Source organism: Polypterus senegalus, chromosome 13 (genome assembly GCF_016835505.1).
Source record: "Polypterus senegalus isolate Bchr_013 chromosome 13, ASM1683550v1, whole genome shotgun sequence".
Classification (NCBI taxonomy): domain Eukaryota; kingdom Metazoa; phylum Chordata; class Cladistia; order Polypteriformes; family Polypteridae; genus Polypterus; species Polypterus senegalus.
In genome coordinates, this window is record NC_053166.1 from 8043932 (window position 1) to 8065288 (window position 21357).

The following is a 21357-nucleotide window of genomic DNA, read 5'->3' on the forward strand; positions in this document are numbered from 1 at the left end:
CCACCAGGCATGAGAAGGATTTAGTGTGACGGAGCAACATGTCTGTCTGTCACCTGGCAGGGCCTTTCGTAATTTAAAATAGTTTTGAATATTAAGTAATCAGGAGGATGAATGCCTGCAAGGTTTTTTTACAGGGGATGAAAGATTAGGGGGCACAAGTGAATTATTTGCTACCCAGATGTGCCACCTTATAAGCAGAGGGTACCAGCGTGTTGGGAAGCCAGTCTGAGTCTGACATACACACTCACGCCAAACAAGACAAGTCGAGATGTCTGCCATGCGCCTCCTGCTGCTGTGCGTTGCCTTCATTTGCCTCTCAGGTGAGATTCCTGCTTATTCTGTTTGCGTCTTTCCCACAGTCGCCAGTTTTGTGACAAAGAGAGAAAACTGATTAGGAAAATTGGCTTTTAGTGAATTAAATTGAATTAATTTTCAACTTCAACTCCAATTTCCATTTGTGTGAGTTTTATTTCTGATACTCATAAGTTTACACACCTCTGGCAGAATCTGTAAAATGTTTGCCATGTTGGTCAGATAAAGCCCCATTCGTTTATTAGGAGGAGAGGTCAGGTAAAGCTTTGTACCGTCAGGGAGAACCATAAACTGCATTCAGGGGAGGCGGGATGGAAACTCTGATCTCCTAATGGTGGGCAGCAGCTCTACCACTGCACCACTGTGCCACCTGGGTTTGATATGACATATAGTTATAAAAGGCGCTATATAATACAGAGAGTATACAGATGGACATGAAATGCTTTATAGGAGAGTTTGCTTTTGAAAGGCACTATATAAGAGATAGATAGATAGATAGATAGTGTAACGGACAGCTGGGTCCCATGCCCGGCCAGGACACCTCTGCTGCATACGTCCCGGGAGAGCCACCACGGACAGTGCAATGCCTCCCAGGGCTTGGGGCAGCCTCCCTGGCCGTGGATCCTTCCTCAGTCTCCCCCGTGGCTCCATGGGACATGGAGTCCACCACAGCCTGGTTGGGAGATGGGGTGGCCGCTAGGGGTTGCTGCGGAGAGCCAGCCGCCACAAAGGACGACTTACCAGCCCCACCCTGAGGTGCAATTAAGACCAGCTGGTCAGGCACCTGGAGCACTTCCGGGTGGGCTATAAAGAAGGCAACCTCCCTCCATTCTATGTCAGAATCGGGAGGAAGAGGACAAGGTTGCCTGGGAGGAGTGGTGGTGGCAGAAAGAGTTGTTTAGGTTTGTGCTTTGTGCTTTTGGGGACTGTGTTGAGCCTGTGGGACACGGGGAAGACGTGCCCCACGGCTGAAGAAAAAAGAATAAAGCCTGTGTTTTGTACACGTGCCTCTGCGTGGTCTGTGCTGGGTCAGGCGCTATATAGCGCCTTTTACAATAGATAGATAGATAGATAGATAGATAGCACTATAGATAGATAGATAGATAGATAGATAGTGTGGAGGACAGCCCGGACACATACAAGCAGACACTGATGGTTTACAACTCAACACACGTTTATTAATTTTCTTTAAATACGCACGACCCAGTGGTCCCGCACCAATCCCCCTCCGTCCAGGCCTTTTCCTCAATGCCTTTCTCTCTCTGACCGCCTCCACTCCTCTCCTCCAGGCCTCTTCCTCTTCCACACGACTCCAGCTACCGAATGGAGGGAGGCAGCCCCTTTTATATTCACCCGGACGTGCTCCCGGTGCCTCCCGATGAACTTCCGGCGGCACTTGCTGGTGTGGCGGAAATGCCAGCTGAGCACCCGGAAGCACTCCGGGTGTTCCTGCTAATACTTCCCCCAGCATCTCCGGGTGTGGCTGAAGTGCTGACGTCCAGGGCTCCTCAGGCATCCGGATGCCCCTTGGCAGTGACCACAGTCCCCTATAGGGCTGAGCTTCCATGCTCTGTTCTCGTGGTCCCCATACCAACCAGGGTGGCTGCCCTCTTGTGGTCCGGAGGAGGTGTAATCCCTCTTCCGGTCCTTCCGGGCATCCAGCCACCCAGCCACTCACCACAATAGATTGTCCATTGCAGAGTACATTTACACACACACACACACACTGGTCCATTTTAGAGATGTCCACTAACAATATAAACTCATCTTTGAGGTGTTGGAGGAAAGCCTAATGGACAAACCCACACAGACGATGACCTGGTGTGAAGTTCAAGCTCTGGACGTGGCGTCTGTGAGGCAGTAGTGATGGCCACTGCCTGTCATGCCACTGATGTTGTTGCCCTTCCTTGCCTTTTCATTTTGCTGGCCGCCTTGTCCACCTGCTCTGCTGTTTCTGTGTTTCCTTCACGTGATCTCCAGGAGGGAATGTCAGCCCCTCGGGATCACACAAGGGTTGCTGGAGAGGAATTTGTGCCTTCAAAGCCCATCAGTGTAGCCATCAGCTCAGAGCAGCACATGCCGTGGATGACGATGGCACTGACGGACGTTTCTTTTGTGTGATGTGATGTCTGATGTGATGACAGATTCTTACTAATAAGTCCTCTGAAATGCTCATTTATGAAAATGGATGAAGTTTTCTTTAGATGTTTCAGGGAGTCCTCAATGACAGGTTTCACCCTCTTTTCTTCCACAGACATGAGAAGTGAGGCACAGTTCCCTCCACAGGTAAGGGTCTCCTCAGGTTGTCTCCTTCAGCACCCGCTGCTAATGTTCAACTGACCTTCTGCTCTCCATTTCTGTAGCCCAACTGTTACAATCTGATGAGGGTTGACTGCTCAACGATGCATGATGTTGTGTGTGCCACCAATGGCGTGACCTACCCCAGCAGCTGCTCATTCTGTTATGTGAAGATGTAAGTAGCAAGTGCTTTGAAGTGTCAAACAATCTTCAGATCCTTGTGGAGCAGGACGGTGTCTCTGATGATTCTGAGGTGGCAGGCAGGGATGTGGAGCCCCAATGGACCTCCTGAAAACCAATTCCTAGAAAGAGAGAGACAGTGATAGTTGGGACTCAGTTATTAGGGGGGATTGAAGCAGAGTTCAGAAGTCATTAAGAAGGCTCACAGAATATCAGGTTATATAGCGCCTTGATGTGTGGAGTCCAAGTCACAGGAGGTTTCTGCTCAGCTTTATAACACACTGGTGAGGCCTCATCTGGACTTCTGTGTGCAGCTTTGGTCTCCAAAAAGACATAACAGCACAGGAGAAAGTCCAGAGAAGAGCAGCTCGGCTGATTCAGGGCTACAGGGGATGAGTTATGAGGGAAGATTAAAAGAGCTGAACCTTAACAGGAGATGAAGAGGAGACCTGAGTGAAGAGTTTAAAATGATGACGTGAATTAATCCAGTGGATCGAGACGGTGACTTTAAAATGAGGTCTTCAAGAACACGGGGACACAGCTGGAAACTTAATGGGTTAATGGGAAACTTTGCACAAACATTAGGAGATTTGTTTTTACACAAAGAACAATAGACACCTGGAATAAGTGAGTGCGGTAGACAGGAGGACTTTTAAAACTCCACTTGATGTTATTTTAGACAAATTAAGTGGACAGGACTGGTGAGCTTTGGAGGGCTGAATGGCCTGTCCTCGTCCACATTCTTCAAATGAAACCTGCCTGAGCGTTCAGATATTGACTTGTAGACAGCTGACTGTAATGACTAGAGAATCAACAGTGGGGACTGAATAAGTCTGTTTTGTGATTTTATACAACATCCTTCCATAATGAAGTCCATCTCTAGGCACTATTTAATTTCATTGAATTTTCAGCACTGTAAATACATTATGGGCCCCAGCAGGGAAGGGACCTACACAAGATCACACAAGGCAGGCCATGATAAGAAGTTCACTAACAAACCTATGACTTATATAGCGCCTTTCGATAGTCCACTCCAACTTAAGTCACTAATGCAGGTAGAACACAATAGTCTGAACAGTGAAATGGCTCATTCAGATCTACACAGGCAGTCCACGGTTGGTAGGAGTGGAAAGTCAAGCTGATGACTTATATAGCGCCTTTTCATAGTGAATTTCATTTTGATTGGGATTTTCATAGAGCAGCAATGTTTCCTTGGAGAAGAAGTGACTCACAAAGGTTCACAGAGGGACTCCATGACTTGGATTGAAGCTTATTGTTGTATATAGCACCCTTCTACATTTAATGGCATGGTGGCACAGTGATTAGTGCCCCTGCTTCATGGACCCTGAATATTGGGCTCAAATCCTGAGTTCAGGTGTTGTCATGAAGAGGTGACACATTTTCACTCTGTCTGCATGGGTTAGGTTTAGTTGATTGTCGATTCCCAGCTGCACCCAGTATGAGTGTGAGTGGGACCAGTGATGGACTGGTGTCCTGCCTTAGTGCTACTTGGATGCTTTCCAGGTCTGAAAATGACATGAGGTAACCTTTCTAAATTGATGCTCATCCTAAGGAACTCTGTAGGTAAACCAGTTCATTTGTGGCCTGTGAGCTCTGGCAGGTGAATTGAGTCACTCGGGACCCCACAGTGTCGGTGACTGTGCAGGTATTGTTTTAACTTTATATAGCGCCTTTCAAAGGTGAGTTCCAGCTTGAGAGAGTCTCCAGTTACAGCTCCTTATTTTCCAGATTTCAATAATGTGTCACTGCTGATAAATGTACTCACTGAGGAACACACAGGACACGTCACAGCAGCTCACAGTTTATATAGCGCCTTTTCAAAGTGAACTCCAATGTTAAACACAGTAATGTCAGCCTCTCACTAAAACTCTCCAAACTCTCTCCCTGTAAACTTCTGCAAATCCTCTTTCTTTAGTCGAGTCTTACAAATCATCAGACTCCGGTGTAGTGAAGTGTCAGGCTGCTGTGTATCTGGTGGGGAGCGGGTTAGCCGGTGGTCCGCAGTGCTCTTCTGCTGTTAATCCTTTAGTTCTTCCCTTTTCTGATTCTTCTCTCTGTGTTTCTGCTCGCTGTGTCTGTCAGGTCTCTCTTCCCCAGTCTGCATCGGCATCAAGAACTTACTGTCTATGAGAGACCCCCTTTTAACAGGGTGGTTTATGAGGGTGGGGTCGGAGGGGGCTTTTTGTTGTCACATCACACAACTGCAAGCTGGGCACCACTGTTGGTGATCTCATCACCTGTGCATACCAGTCTAAGACCATGTCACATTACATGACCTTACCAGATGTTTTCAGTCACAGAGCTCATTTACATAATGTCATCGAGTTGTGGGGGGGTGTGATCAGTAGTTGTGTCACCTGACACCCTTAGCTTCTCAGTCCAATCAATTTGTGACTCGTGGCCTCCAGCAGGTTATATGGCCTTAAATTGTAGGGGCGGAGCCTGTGTGCCATAACACTGACAGCCAATGAGTGCCAAGCAGGAAGTGCAACCCAGTGAAAGCTGTGGCGAGCAAAGAGCAACACGAGAGTTTTGGACCATCTTTATGATGTCTCGTGTTTTAAAAACCAAGATAAAAATCAAAAAAGGAAAGCAAGGGGGAGATAAGGTGGCTGAAGTCACCGCACCTGTAAACCCTGAGCACGGGCAACAGCTGAGTCAGGCAGCACCTTAATGGCGGTCAGAAAATAAAATGAAGGACATGCGGCAGTGTAGAAATGTGACACTGTGCTGGACAAGTCATCACGGAGTCACGTACAGTAAGATGACATTGCCAGCAAATTCTAAAGAGATCATCCAGGAGATCAGCAAGAGGAGTCATTAAGTCTGACGTCTCTTCTGACTGGAAGTCATGTAATGTCACATGCACAGTCATTTCTAGTATAAACTGACATAACTGGACAAAGAGATTGGCCATGAGATCATCAGCTCTGTGTCATCAAGTGTGACATCCCCTCAAATTCGAAGTTGTAAATACGCCATGTCCTGTGGTTTCTACTCTTCTAAACTGGTGTACTCAGGTGATGAGACTGGCAAATGTGGCCATCGAGTTTGACATCCCGTGTAACTAGAAGTTGTATAGTGTGACATAATAAATGTGGCTTAAGTCACATACAGTAAGTGGGCATCATCAGGTGACGAGATCAGCAGCTGTAGTTTCCAAGTCTGACATCCTCTCTGTAGAGCAGTAATGTGACGTCGGTTTAGGACTGTCACCTTCAGTGTGGCTGACATTATCGGTGAGTGACTTTGTTCAACATCAGTGGCTGACATCTGTGCACAAAAATGCAAACTCCTTCACCTGCAGGTCTGTGTGATAAGTTGAGTTATGAGCCACAAGAGAAGCAAATGAAGCATGTCGTGTGTATGAGTGGACGGTGGTCACCTGATCCAGGACCACCACAGGTGTTGCTGTCCCATACCTGCCTCAGGTGTGCAGGTGCAGCTGAGCGCGGCTGTTAAAGTCTCCTGTGAGTGGAATGAAGGAAGTGTCAGGGAGTGGACATCTTGGCTCTCTGGTCTTATTCTTTTCATGTCCTTCCTTTACAGACGTACAGTAAAAGACATATTTGTGGCAAAAAAGGAGCCTGTTGAATCCACAGAGGACCATCTGGAGGTCTGCTGATCTTCACTCTGCTTTGCACGTCACAAGCCCCCTTTGCCCTTCTGCTGACCACTGCAGCCTTTCAATTCTGAAATAAACGTTTACTTCTGGCATGAAAGCTGATTCTGGACTCATCTTTATTGTGTTTGTGTTTACCTCATATGATAACCAAAGTGACCTCCAAATCACAGCTACATTCCACAGTTCTTTCCAGATTTCCACATTGTAAGGCCTTGCAGGTGTGATGGCTCTTTTGTGTGACACTGCTGGGCTGCTGCCTGTCACTTGAGGATTTCATAAGCCCAGGGCCTTTCTATTGTGAACACAATTCTGTCCACTAGGTGGCCTCACAGGCATGGCAAAGAAACTCAATGGTGAAGGCTGAGTTTAGTGCCTTATGATTTTATATAGCGCCTTTCATCATGAACACCTGATTTTGTTCCACTTTTTTCTATTGAGACCCATGACGAGTGCAGTGACTCACTAAGCTCACAGAGTGTCACTTTACTTGGCTCAATTTGCCACCTTATCACTTTATTTAGTGTATTTGTTATATAGTACCTTGCCATTATTAACACCAATCCCATTTATATTTAAAGAACTAATGAGTGCTGAGACTCGTCAGCTTGCTGCTAGAAACTGAGAATGGCAAGTCATGATTTGATGGTGTGGCCTTTTTTATAGCGCCTTTCCCTCATGAACGCAGCTTCATTCCACATTTCTGTATTATGAGGCCTGGCAGGCACAGATTCACTCAGCTCACGAGGAGTCCCTCTTGGAGACTGGACCTGCCACCTTATCGTTATATAGTGCCTTTTCTTATTATAATGCCTTCCTACTATAAACACCACTTCATTTTTCTGCACTGAGGGGCCCAGCAGCCTCAGTGACCACTGGATGACGACCTCACCTACTTATGACTCTGTATAGCGCCTTTCCATTTGTACTGATAAGGGAAATCATTCCTGAGCATTCCCATATGAAGCAAATGATGTTGGTTATCTTGGTGGTGGCAGCATCAGGGTGTGGAGGTGTAGGGACAGGGAGACTGGTCAGAACTGAGAAGAGGATGAAAGAAGACAAATAAAGAGAGGACCTTGAAGAAAACCTGCCGAGAGTGCACACCACCTCAGACTGGGGTGACGGACCACCATTCAGCATAACGATGTCTTGAAGCACACAACCAGAACAATGCTGGAGTGGCATCAGGGCAAGCCTCAGAGGGTCCTTCAGTGGCCCAGTCAAAATCCAAACATAAATCTCATAGAAAGTCTGTGGAGAGGACTGAAGATGGCAGCTTACTGAAACTTCTTATCCAATCTAATGGAGCTGAGGCCTTATGTATAATGATGTTGCGTAAGAACGTTTCCACATTCAAATCGCGATGTATAAAACCTAAACTTGGTGTAAAGCCACGCACATTTCCACGGTAGCTCATACCCTGGCGTATGCAAGTTCTCCGCTCGTTTTGCAGACTGGCGGCACCCAGCGACAAAGCAGTGCTACTGTTCCAGTGTGGTTTCCATTTCTTTTATAGATCCACATCCCTGACGCGGCTTTATAAATACACTGAAATTAACCGCATATTGTTTATTAGTTTAAGGCATCTGATTGTAATTAGCCAGTAACAATATAATGGTCCACAGAATAGCCAAACTATTCTAAATACCATAACTGCTTTAGCGTTGTTACTCTCACTGTACCTTCTTCTTCTTCTTTCAGCTGCTCCCGTTAGGAGTTGCCACATCAGATCATCTTTTTCCATATTACTGTCACTGCATCACTCGGAGCAGCTGATCAGATTATCAGGATACAGCATCAGGCACACGCAGCCTCAGCCATGCACACAGTCGATTTGAACTTCCCCCATACAGTACGGCAAACGCTTCAGAGTCTTTCCTGTACGGACCTCGCGGTTCACAAACAGTTTCATCCCAAGAACTCTAAACGCACTCAATCAGTCCATCAAGTGCTCCTTGTAGAACTGTTAGTATTTATAAGTCCAATCACCTCACTGTAAACTTGTGATACAGTTATAATATTACACAACCTGAGACACTTTATAAAGCGCGTATTTACATATGATGGTGATATCATTTTTAAGGTGAAATGCAGCAAAAATGTTTATTATATTATACAGATAAAACGTTAACATCATTTAAATAATCTATATTGTTAATAATTAAACATGTGAGGACACGGTGTCGCTGCGCTAGTGAGGATCTGGCGCTCCGTTCGCGGTTTGTTCCTGCCTCGCGCTGTATTCTTGCTGGTGCTGATGCGACACTGAAAGGATAGAATAATTACGATGAAGATATTTCAATACCGTAGATCCCGGAATACAGGCCGACCCGGTATATTAGCCGACCCCCTTCTCTACCTACTAAATTACATGTATTTGCTGATGACCGGTATTTAAGCCGACCCCCTTCTCCAAGCAAAATTTTCTAAATTTCCTTAAAAGTGTCTCTTCGGGTATATTTATAATGTTTATCGGCGAGAATTTGAGACTGCCGGCATTGTTGATGGAAACCAGGAAGTGATTGCGAGAAGTTTGGTAAAATGAAACCTTTGTGTTGAAACTATATACGCAAACACGGTACATCGGAGGGTGGATTTCTGGAGACTTGTTATGAATTTGATTAACTTAAATACGCAATACAGTGGACCCTTGACTTACGAACTTAATTTGTTCGCAAAGGCTAACCCATAATGCGTTCCGAACCTCCCACTGCAACACTTACTTAACCTTTTCATAATAATAATAAAAAAGGGTTGTATAATGTGCATAATTTACCAAAACACCAATCATTTTTCTAATGTACTAACCAAAAAGTTATAAAAAGTGCCAACCCTACTTGATTAAGCTAGGAGCATGGCGGCACGCATGGTCAGCGCTCAGGGCTCTCCTTTTCAGTGCACTTTTTTGTTGTTTTTGTACTTTTTTTTTTGTCCTTGTTTGTGCACGATCAGTTCGGCGAACATCAGCTACACCATTCAGAACCTTATAGACATCGGTGTCCAGAGCCAGACATCTGTTTCGAGTGCTTTTCATCTCGCACACAACATCCCAGTCAGCATAGCAAGACCAGCGGGCTCTCCGTGGATTGTTGTCGGGTCTGGGAGACGACACAGACGGAGGAGGGAAAGAAAGCAGAAGCGGGGCCGCAGATCCGGTGTTATGCTAAAGCTAAAAACAACCATACAAGCCCTATACAGAACGTTTTTCTGCACTGAAGGAGCTGCTTTTAATCTCATTGTAGCTGCGTATAGTGACAATAAAAGGCATTCTATTCTAGAAACAATTTCATACTGTACTCACCATTTAATTTGACATTTTTGGGCTGCAGGAAGGGAGGAGATATTTCCACACAATGTCCATCTTCATTTCGATTGTGATCGCTTTCTTTTACCTTCTCTTCCTTCCTTAGCAATTATGTGTCTTGCTTGCATGGTCTTAATGTATTATATATATGGGTAAATAACTGCAATGACGGAAATTACATCCACAAACACATGTATCTGGGCTCCGACTGACGCTAACCGGCTGACAGTCGCGCAAGTGGATACACGTGACCGAATCCGTTTCGTAACGCAAGATGTTGGTCGTAAATCAAAACAAAAAATTTTATTTTAAACTTCCCGATAATTTATTTTAAATTTTATTAATAAAATCAACAACTAAAACACTTTTTTGAATAAATTCTTTATTTCATTTAAAGTACCGGCATGCAAAGTTACTTCTTCATCTGAAAGATGGCTCTATGGTTTCGTCATTATTTACTTCCGTATTCATCGTAAAAACCAGCATTGCGCTGGAAATCTTGAATCTGAAACGACACTCGTTGTATAAACCGATCCCCAAACTCCAAGCCAACAATCTAGGATGAAATTCTCGCCTTATATAACGGGATCTACGGTATTCTTTAAAAGTTTTGAAGAATGGGAGTTATAAGCGTACAGATGGCTTAACGTCTATTACAGAGCTGATTGTGTGGCGATTGGGAATTTGGAGAAAGAAAAGGAAGGACAGGAATTGGAGGTTAGTACGTCTGAAAGAGAAAGGACTGCTGCAGTAAAGCATTTCATCGAAGGTCGCTCACAATCACTGCGCCACCGTGTGCCCGTGTTTGATAACGTGCTTTAACTCCTATCATCATGAAAATGATATCACGTATACATCTCAGTATTTTAATTATTCAGAGAGCTGTAATATCACGAATGTAATGGACTCTGTGTTCTGTCGGAGGAAGAGAAAACCCTTTTAAGAAGCAAGTAGTGATTCACACACACAGAGCACATAGAAAAACACATACATAGCAATGCATTTAATGTGCTACTTTAGTTACGATGGGATTTAAGAAACTAGTAAATTAAACAATTTTAAGATGAAGTTTATGATGTTCTACTTTAATGACAAAATAAACTACGTGATTAAAGTGGACATTTTGAAATTAAAGTTGACATTTCGTGCTTTTTTCCCACTGTGTGCCTCTTTTTTTTTCTCTGTACCCTAATAAGCTTTCATATGACACTCAGACTGTGGGCTACATGACTCACCTTTTCAGAGCGATTTTGATATCTGACAGTTTCTTTTTTATTTTGGACACTGTGCGACTTTGTGAACGTGAGCTTTCGAGTGTCTCTGACACGCTATGTCACTCAATCAACTTCCTTTTCATGTTTATCCCACTGTTTAAACCAACAAGTAGTACGTTTTTCTTTGCCTCCACTTGGTATTCGCTGAACTTCTTCTATTTTCCCTCTTACTTTTGTTATTGCCTTTTTACAGAACGCTGAGCTTAAGGGCTATTTATATTAAATTTACATATTCAAAGAGGCGTAATTCTGGGAGGAGACAGGGCGGGACAGCAGGCGTGTGCACGTGAGTTACTTTTCACGCTGACCGGGATTTATGTAGCAGAAGAATGTGGAAGTTGGCGAACGCACAGATTTATGCATCTGGATTTTTTTGTGCGTACGCACATTTCCGCTTTTGTGTTTTGCGTCAAGTTATAGCGTGAGTTCTACGCACGGCGTTATGCATGAGGCCCCTGGAGAGGATCACTCAGGAGGAATGGGATCAACTGCCCTAATCCAGGAGTGCAAAGCCTGTAGAGACGTCACCAGGAAGACTGGAGGCTGGCATTGCTGCCAAAGGGGTTATATGAGGTTTGAATACTTCTATGGATGTGTATATTTTAAATAAATTTGAAAATCTTTCTGAAAACATATCTTCACTTATTATTATGGGTCATTGAGTGTAGATTAGTGGACTAAAATGGCAAATGTATCCTTTAAAAATAAATCTACAACTTAATAATGTAAATTGAAGAGGTCTGAATATTTTCTTACTCTAGTACACGTATACATACAAATACACATTTAATATATATAGATATATATTGTCGAGCTTGGGTCACAGAGTTGCACAGGAGACTAGAAAAGGGAACGGGTTTCAAGGAACAAAATGTTTATTGATGAAGTGGCAAGTGCAGACACATGACCTCATTCAAGAGGGGTTTGTCAACAGTAGAATAGCACACCGGCTGAAACTGTCAAACATGGTGGTCCCGCTCCCGTCTCCAGGTCAAAAGAACACCAAGTCCTCCTCATCAGGCGGGTTCAGAAGCAGTGACTGGAGCAGACTTGGTCTTTTAAAATGTTCTATACAGTATAAATACACACAAACATATATACACTGTGGCGGACGGCCGAGGCCCATGCCCAGCTGGGATGCCCCTTCACCACTGGATCCGGGGGAGCAGCCATTACATCTCCTGGAACACTTGGTGGCAACCCCCCTGGGTTGTGTCGGAGCCACTTTCATGGAACACCAGAGCTCATCTTGGTTGGGCTCCGTGGCCTCCACCAGGGGGAGCTGCATAGAGCTGCACGGCTTCTGGGCGGGAGTGCAGTCATACCAGCCAGAAGTAGGGCAACAGCGCCTGCAACACTTCCAGGTGGGCTATAAGAGGAGCCTGCAGCAACTACTCAGGGAGCCAGAGTTGGGAGGAGGTGGATGAAGCTGCCAAGAGAAAAGAAGAGAAGAGAAGAGAAGAGGAGAGAAGAGAAGTGAAGAGAAGAGAAGAGAAGGAGTGTGGTGATTTGGGCGCTTTATTTGTGTTGGGACTGTGTTGTGCAAGTGGGGTTCACAGGGAAGATAGATAGATGTGAAAAACTACATAAATGACATATTTATGAAAGGCACTATATAATAGATAGAAACAGAGATAGAAAGGCACTATATAATAGATGTGAAAGGCACTATATAAAAGACAGATGTGAAAGACACTATATGATAGATAGATAGATAGATAGATAGATAGATAGATAGATAGATAGATAGATAGTAGGCATGATTACACAGATAGATGTGAAGGGCACTATATAATAGATCAGGGGTTCTCAATCACAGTCCTGGAGGACCACAGTGGCTGCAGGTTTTTGTTCTAAACCAGTTGCTTAATTAGAAAGCAATTCTTGCCAATAATTTAATTTCAGGGCTTGTTCGAGCTTTATCTCTGCTATGTCAGTTCATTAACATATCCACGATTTACTTCCCCTTTCCAAGGATATCATCCAACTTATTTGAAGGCTAAAATTCTCAGTCCTTCACTATTTTCTCTTCACTTTCCTTCCAAGTATTTAATTAAACCCAATAATGCATGATAAATACAAACAGATATCAATGGTAACAAGCCAAATGGAGAAATGCTGGTCTCCTTTTGTCATTTGCATGTTATTGTTAATTAGGAACAATTGAAAACCAGGAATAGAGCTGTTTAAGACTAAAATAAGCAATAAGCATTCAAAATTTTAACGAGCGAGACAACTAAAGTGAAGCAGGAGTGTTACTTGAGCAATAAGGGCTTCATATTAAGCAATTGGGTTGGAGCAAAAGCCTGCAGCCACTGCGGCCTTCCAGGACCGTAATTGAGGACCCCTGTAATAGATAGATAGATAGATAGTATAATAGGCAGGATTAGATAGACAGATGTGAAAGGCACTATATGATAGATATAGATAGACAGATAGCAGGGTGGCTGTTAGAACCTTCTATGCTGGTGGGTGGAGAGGGCTGCATGATCTATGCTGGCACCATGGGGGTAGGGTGGGTGAGTACCTGTGAAGGGGGTCCAGTGAGTTTATGACAGGTAAAGCCGGAGCAGGGCAGTCTAACAGGCTGTAGAGGAGGTTGAACTCCTCGCTGTGTCCTTGTGGTCTTCTGCTGTATGGCTGTTCCTTTGCTTATAGCCTGTGATGGTCTTCTTACCCTCCCACACCTCCCTGATGTAATTTTGCCACAACTTGTATTCTACCTTCTTCCTGTGGGGACTGGGCAGTCTAATGGTCTGAATCCCCACAGATTTTATTTTTTTCTCCAGCCGTCTGTATTTTTTTGTTTTTTGTTTTTTCTGTCCCCCCTGGCCATTGGACCTTACTCTTATTCTGTGTTAATTAATGTTGACTTATTTTCTTTTCTTACTGTGTCTTTTTTTTTCTATTCTTCATTATGTAAAGCACTTCAAGCTACTTTTTGTATGAAAATTGTTGTTGTTGTTGACTCCTTGGCCTCTCTTAGTTGAACCTTAGCATCTTTCTGTACACTTTTCGGTTCTGCCTGGGCCTTGTTTTTGAAGGCTCTCTTCTTCTTGTTAACATCACCGGTAATTATTATTAGCAAAGCAGCGTTCACTTTTAACAGGGACAACATTGTCCATACAGAAGTTCAGATAGTCTGTCATGCAGTTTATAATCCCCTCAATGTCCTCTCCATGTGGTTCCTGTAGAACACTCCAGTCAGTAGACTCAAAACAGCCTCTAAGGACATTTTCTGTTCCAAGAGACCATATCCTGAAGGAGCACGTAGTTGTGCGTTGTCTTTGAACCCGAGGCTTCTACTGAGGCTGTAGGTAAACAAGATTATGATCAGAAGCTCCTAAGCCATCCGAGATATCATCCCTCCAGCGTGACCTCGATCTCTGCTTGTGCCCAGTGAGTGGGTGATGTCCTTTCTAAATGTCCAAAAAACCTCAACTGGTTCCTCTTAAACTGGATGAGCAGGGACTCCACTCTAACGCTCTCCTTAATGGCTGACATTCTCACCCAATTGTGTTGTGTCAGCACAAGCCACCAAGCAAAAAACTCCTTTCTGTCCTCGTGGTGTCCTTCTTTTGATCGTTAGCTACAGTCTATGACCAGAGGTGAGGACAGGGGTGCAGAATCAACTGGTAAACCAAGAGCTTTGTCCTTAGACTCTGCTTCCAGTTCACCATCACGGACCGGTACATCACTCCCAGAACCGTTGCCGCCACTCCAGTCCACTTGTCGATCTCATGATCCCATTTTCTGTCACTCGTTAACAAGATCCAGGGATACTTGAACTTCTCCACTAAGCCCAGTTGTTTGTCCTTCACCTGGAGAAAGCAATCCATTCTCTTCCAAGAGAGAACCAGGACCTCAAACTTGAAGGTGCTGATCCTCATCCCAGCCACTTCACATTTCGGCAGAGAACCGTCTAGTGCTGGGCTACTCAACACACGGCCCACGGACCACATGCGGCCCTTAAAGCATTTTCTGTGGCCCCCAGGAAGTAAGAAATGAATTAAAATCTGTTAATCATTTTCAGAATTTAAATTCCTGCTCAAAACAAGAACATTCCATTTTTCTCAAAAGGGGCTCACTAGTGTTTTAAAAGTTTTATTATTATTATTATTATTATTATTATTATTATTATTATTATTATTATTATTATTATATTACAGTTTTCTCGATTGGTTTGGCTCATTTCTTGAAACCGAGATGACATTCTCAAAATAACATGGACAGATCTCCAAACCACCTTGCAAATGTTCACAACAGAATGGCATTTCTCATTGATTTCATCAAATTGCAAATGCCTTAGTACATGTCTCAAGTGTCTCAGTGCATCTTTGCAAATGGTTAAGTACAAGTAGCCTGCAGTTAGCACAATAAGCCCACATTTAGCACATTTTCCAAATAAATAGATCTTGCTGATCTAAACTGATTAGTTGATTCTCAGTCTAATGGTTGTTCTCTCCAAAACATGTCAGCATGATTTCATCGTGTAAGTCATCATATGCACAATAGTCTGTTCAATTGTCAAAATTAGTCAAGAACATAATACCATGAACACCATATATGAATTTCTTGGAACATTTGATAAATTCATGACAGTAATTGACAATCAGGTGAAATTAGAACTTGACCAACGAAGGAGGAGTTTCCCACATCTCAGATGACCAACCAAACAGTTTGTTTAGTTACCTGACAGGTGCTGTCTATTGTTGTGAATGCTGCCAAACGTGTATATATAGAGCTTGGCTAGGGCCAGTACCATTTGAACATGGAGGTACCTCACCAAGTAAATCAAGAAGGGCAACCTCCTGCTCGAGGAAGAAGAAGAGGAGGAGGAGGAGGAGGAAGAGGAAGAAGAAGAAGAGGCGGAGGAGGAGGAGTGAGGATGCGTGGTGGTGGAATAGGGGGAAGAGGCCGAGGAGCACGAAGACACCATGCTGTCCCGGATGAGATTCGGGCCACAATTGTAGACCATGTGGTTAACCATCGCCTGACAATGGCAGAGGCTGGGCCGAGTGCAGCCTAATGTGCCTCGCTCTACTGTCTCCTCCATCATCCAAACCTTTCGCAGGGAAAACAGGTATGTACTCAGTCAATGATGGAGTCATTACAGTATACAGTACTGTGCATACTGTAAAGCAAGACATGTATAAACTCTTCATTCCGTGTGTGTGTGTGTAGGCCTACAGTACTGTAATATATTACCTCAATGTGATGTTGCAATATGATGTTACAGTACAGTAACTCATTCTGTAACAAATACGCATACATTACAATTGTCATACAGTGTTGTCCTTTGACTTCTCGTCTAGGATTGGACGACAACCTCACATGGGTGGCAGAAGAAAACTTCTCAATGAACAACAAGAACAAGAGATCTGTAACATGGTGATTGCAAATAATGCTCTCACTTTGAGACAGATCCGTGATGCAATCCTTCAAGACAATGCCATATTCCAAAATGTCAACTCTATCAGCATCTCCACAATAGACCGGGTATTGAAGAAGCATCAGATGACCATGAAGCAGATTTACAGGGTACCATTTGAGAGGAATTCTGACAGAGTGAAAGAGCTGCGGTACCAGTATGTGCATGTAAGTCAGTTATTGGTTGTCTATTATAGTAACATTACAGTAAGCAGTGGTTCCCAATTTGTTTGGTTTTCAGTATCCTCTTTACCTTTAGAATCCAGCTTTATCTGACTACAGCATTTTGCCTAAAACTGCAACAGTGTTTCTCCCTCTTTGTGTCAAATACTCCCTGCAGTGCCTCTGCATAGGCCTGTACCCCAGGTTTGGAACCACTGGAGTAGTGGCCAGTAGCAGGCTATATTGAACTTGTGGAGGAGAACATAGAACAATCCCATGTAATTTTCTATTTCTGTTGTGTATGACTCCTCTATATGACTGATTTGATTTTTTTTACTCTATTGTAGAGAATAATGGCATTGGAAGGGAATGAAACATCTCACATCCTTGTATTTGTCGATGAGGCTGGTTCAACCTGGCCCAGGGCAGAGCGTGGCGTAACATCATTGGTCAGCGGGCCACGGTGGATGTCCCAGGCCAGCGAGGGGCAATTTAACAATGTGTGCTGCCATATCTGAGAATGGTGTGGCCACACACATCCCCAGTTTAGGCCCATATAACACTCAAAGCTCCTCATTTTCTTGGACCGTCTTTATACACATCTGGTCCCAGAAAATGAGAGAGGTCTCGAAGGGCCTCACCTACCACACTATGTGATCGTGTGGGACAATGTAAATTTCCACCGTGGGCCGCTCATCAGGGCCTGGTTCACCACCCATCCAAGGATGCTCATGGAGCTACTACCACCATACTCTCCTTTCCTTAATCCCATTGAGGAATTTTTTTCCGCTTGGAGGTGGAAAGTCTATGAACATCAGGCTCAAGACCAGAGATCCCTGCTCCATGCAATGGATGCTGCATGTGAGGACATTACAGGGGATCAGTGTAGGGGATGGTTGAGACATTGCGCCGTTTCTTCCTCGCTGCATCGCAAGGGAAAATATCCGCTGCGATGTGGATGAGAATCTATGGCCAAACAGAGAGCGCGTGGATGGCCAGGAGGATGAGGATGGTGGCCAGGAGAGGGACGGTGACGACAACAACCAGTGAAAGTTACCTTAGTTGTGAAACTTTATTTACTGTAAGCCCTACTGTAGGCTAGATATAATTTTTCTTGTTTTTTGTTTGTGTTTATATTTCGTACATGTACAGAATACTGTATACATTTTATGTACTCTAATGTATGGAAGTTACTTTATGTGTGTCAATAAAAATGATTACAATTTCCTTGGAAGTAGGAGTGCAGTGTGTCTGATGTCAAACTTTGGAGGCTGCTCTTACTGTAAAATCCTTTTTTTTTCAGTTTTATACATAATTGTATTCTGTTGGCTAGACCTCTGCCATAGTGACAAAACATCTAGGCATTTTGACTTGCAGTGCTTACACGATGCCAAAGGGACGATGCATTTTGGGGGCACTAACTATTTAAATGGGAAAGGAATTTAGTTTTGACACATGGGTAAACTATTTTGGGAGAGATACGAGCTTTTGCAGGTGATCCATGGTGTTGTGCTAAACCATCCAGGTTATTTTGGAAAAACGCACTAAGTGAATGCAAATGAGCCAACGCAATTGAGAAAGATCTTTGACATTTTGATGGTACTGACTCTTTATATGGGAAAGGAATCTATTTTGAAGCATGTATGAACAGTTTTGGGAAAGATATGACCTTTTGCTAGTGAGCTGTAATGTTGCGCAGAACTGTAAGACTGTTTGGCCAAATGATCTTATAGTTTTAAGAATGTAATTTCTGTTTCAAGAAATGAGCCAAACCAATCGAGAAAAACTGTAACTTCACCTGTTTGTTGTCTGGTACAAATCCTGTAATCGATATTTAACTCACTTCCTGTTGTCCAAATGACTTGAAATTTTGCTCACTTGCTCACTTCCGATGACAATCAATACTCAGTTTCACTAATTGATGAATAAATCCATGTTAATTATGAAATTAAATTTCATTAGAAGAATAGTCAAATCATTAATTAATAATCACAATAATCCAAATCCGCCACTTCCAGCAGCTCCTCACACATCAACTCCGGCTCAGCTTGCTGGGTTTCCCATAGTCCTTTAAATAGTCCTTGACCCAGAAGTGCTTCTGTCCTTCCGTCCATGTGATTCCATAGCACTTCTGGGTCAAATGAAGACTCTTATTTTTCATCAGCCCGGAAGTACTTCTGCTCTTCCATCCCCGTGACTTGAGAGTACTTCCGGCTACAGAAAAATAAAATCCCCTGTCTCCATGCAGCGTCACATGATGGCACCACGGCACCCAGAAGGACTGTGAAGCGAACTTCATCTCCCATGGTGTCCTGCAGGAATCTGGGGCACCTCCATGCTGCAGTGAAGACGCCATCTAGCATCTTGGATGTGTCGGCTGGGATGAGCTGCCAGCCGTCCATCACAATATATATATTTTTCAGTTCATGCGAAGATTCTTTCTGTATCACAATGCGAAGTAGACAAAACGTTTAGAGAGCTATGGCTGAAAACGACAAGAAAATGGCAAAACACAAAATTTCAAACGAGCATAGAACATTTAACAAAGCATGGGAAGAAGAAGTCACATTCACTGTGTAGCGGTGCTACTGCCAGTTAAAACTGCAACTCCCAGCAGGCTTTGAGGTGGCTGTGATTGGTGGTCTGCTGAGGGTGCATGGGCTGTTGGGGTCAAAGGAGGTCAACACGGCTTTTAAAAGGGGCCGGTGACCAACAGAAAGGGAGAGATGTTTATTGTAATCTGTGTTTCAAGTTCCTGCCTGCCTGCTAGTATCTGTACTTAATCATTATGTCCCTGATTGTTTCGCTTGTTGGGGTCTGGATTGTCTGCCATTTGCCTGTGTACATGAGGACTGTAAGTGGATTCATGGCCATCCTGCAAAGAAAGGAGCGCTCCTGAGCCCGTCCACCCATCTTCACCATTTCAGGAACTAGCGGTAAACTGTCTTTACATTCCCATTCAACGTGCGGATCTCTGGACTATCTACAGTATCTTCATCATTTCATTTCATCCGTTGTCCGCTGTGTGTGTTTTGTGTGTGCTTTGTGTATTTAATGTAATATCACCATAAGGGGTACAGGGCTGGTATTGTTGTTTTCATTACATTCATTAATTGCTGTTTGATAACCAGATTGCTTTGTTGTTGTCTGTTTGTGAGTGTGTGCGGGTCGGGCCAAGCCTGGGGGCATCCCTGGAATCTCCACCATAAAAGTAAATAAATCCCCGTCTTCTAAACGTGCACCGGACCGCTACAACTGAAATAAACAATAAACCTCAATGTCTGCTTTGTCAGAGAAGTATAAGCGTTACTAAAAACGAGTTAATATCCAACATCACCGCAAAAGATGTCATGCAGCCTTTAGAAAATGATATCCACCTCAGACCAATTTATGAAAGGATAAAATCCGCTCACTTCTAGATGGCCTACAAAATTTACTACGATGCAAAGTAAAAGAGAGAGATTGCATTACAGAAGCCTCACATGAAATAGCGTGGAACGCTGTAAAGAGCCGCAGACCTTTTACTGAAGGTGAGCTTATTAACACACATTTCTTGGAGTGCAGTGAATCTCTTTTCGCTGATTTTAAAAATAAAGATGATACAGTCATATGAAAATGTTTGGGACCCCCTCTCAGCCTGTATAATAATTGACTCTCCTTTCAACACAACAGATATCAGTGGTACGTCTGTCATTTCCTAGGAACATCGGAGAACTGCGGTGTTTTCCGAACAAAGATTTTTAGTGACGGTATTTAGTTTATGAAATTAAATCAAATGTGACAAACTGGCTGTGCACAAATGTGGGTCCCCTTGTCATTGTGCTGATTTGAATGCCTGTCACTGCTCAATGCTGATTACTTGGTATGATGAGCTCATTAAGCCTTGACCTTCATAGACAGGAGTGTCCAATCACGAGTGGTCAAAGGTATTTCAGGTGGTCAATTACAAGTTGTGCTTCCTTCCCTTTGACTCTCCTCTGAAGAGTCACAGACAGCATGGGATCCTCAAAGCAACTCTCCAAAGATCTGAAAACAAAGATTGTTGAGTCTCCTGGTTTAGGGGAAGGCTACAAAAAGCCATCTCAGAGGTTTAAACTGTCAGTTTCAAGTGTAAGGAATGGAATCAGGAAATGGAAGGCCACAGGCACAGTTGCTGTTAAACCAACCCAGTAGGTCTGGCAGGCCAAGAAAAATACAGGAGCCGCATATGAAGAGGCAGGATTGTGAGAATGGTGACAGACAACCCACAGATCACCTCCAAAGACCTGCAAGAACATCTCGCTGCAGATGGTGTATCTGGACATCGTTCTACAATTCAGCACATCTGTATGGCAGGGTGATGAGAAAGAAGCCCTTTCTGCACTCACGCCACAAACAGAGTCGCTTGTTGTATGCCAATGCTCCTTTAGACAAGCCAGATTCTTTTGGGAACAAAGTGCTTTGGACTGATGAGACACAAATGGAGTTATGTGTGTCATAACAAAAAGAACTTTGCATGGCAGAAGAAGAACACAGCATTCCAAGAAAATCACCTGCTACCTCTGTCAGAATGGTGGAGGTTCCATCATGCTGTGTGGCTGTGTGGCCAGTTCAGGGACTGGGGCCCTTGTTAAAGTCGAAGGTCAGATGGATTCAAACCCAATATCAACAAATTCCTTCAGGATAATGTTCAAGCATCAGTCACAAAGTTGAAGTTACGCAGGGGTTGGATATTCCAACAAGACAATGACCCAAAACACAGTTTGAAATCT

The 21357-nt window shown here is 43.8% G+C and overlaps 1 protein-coding gene across 1 annotated transcript; it reads left to right on the plus strand.

Annotated features, from left to right (window-relative positions):
• Nucleotides 1-210: 210 nt before the first annotated feature.
• Nucleotides 211-6533, plus strand: LOC120542703 (serine protease inhibitor Kazal-type 4-like). Its single transcript, XM_039775326.1, has 4 exons — nucleotides 211-320; nucleotides 2567-2598; nucleotides 2676-2785; nucleotides 6361-6533. The coding sequence occupies exons 1-4, from the start codon at nucleotides 269-271 to the stop codon at nucleotides 6434-6436; spliced, it is 270 nt and encodes an 89-aa protein (XP_039631260.1). The 5' UTR covers nucleotides 211-268; the 3' UTR covers nucleotides 6437-6533.
• Nucleotides 6534-21357: the final 14824 nt, after the last annotated feature.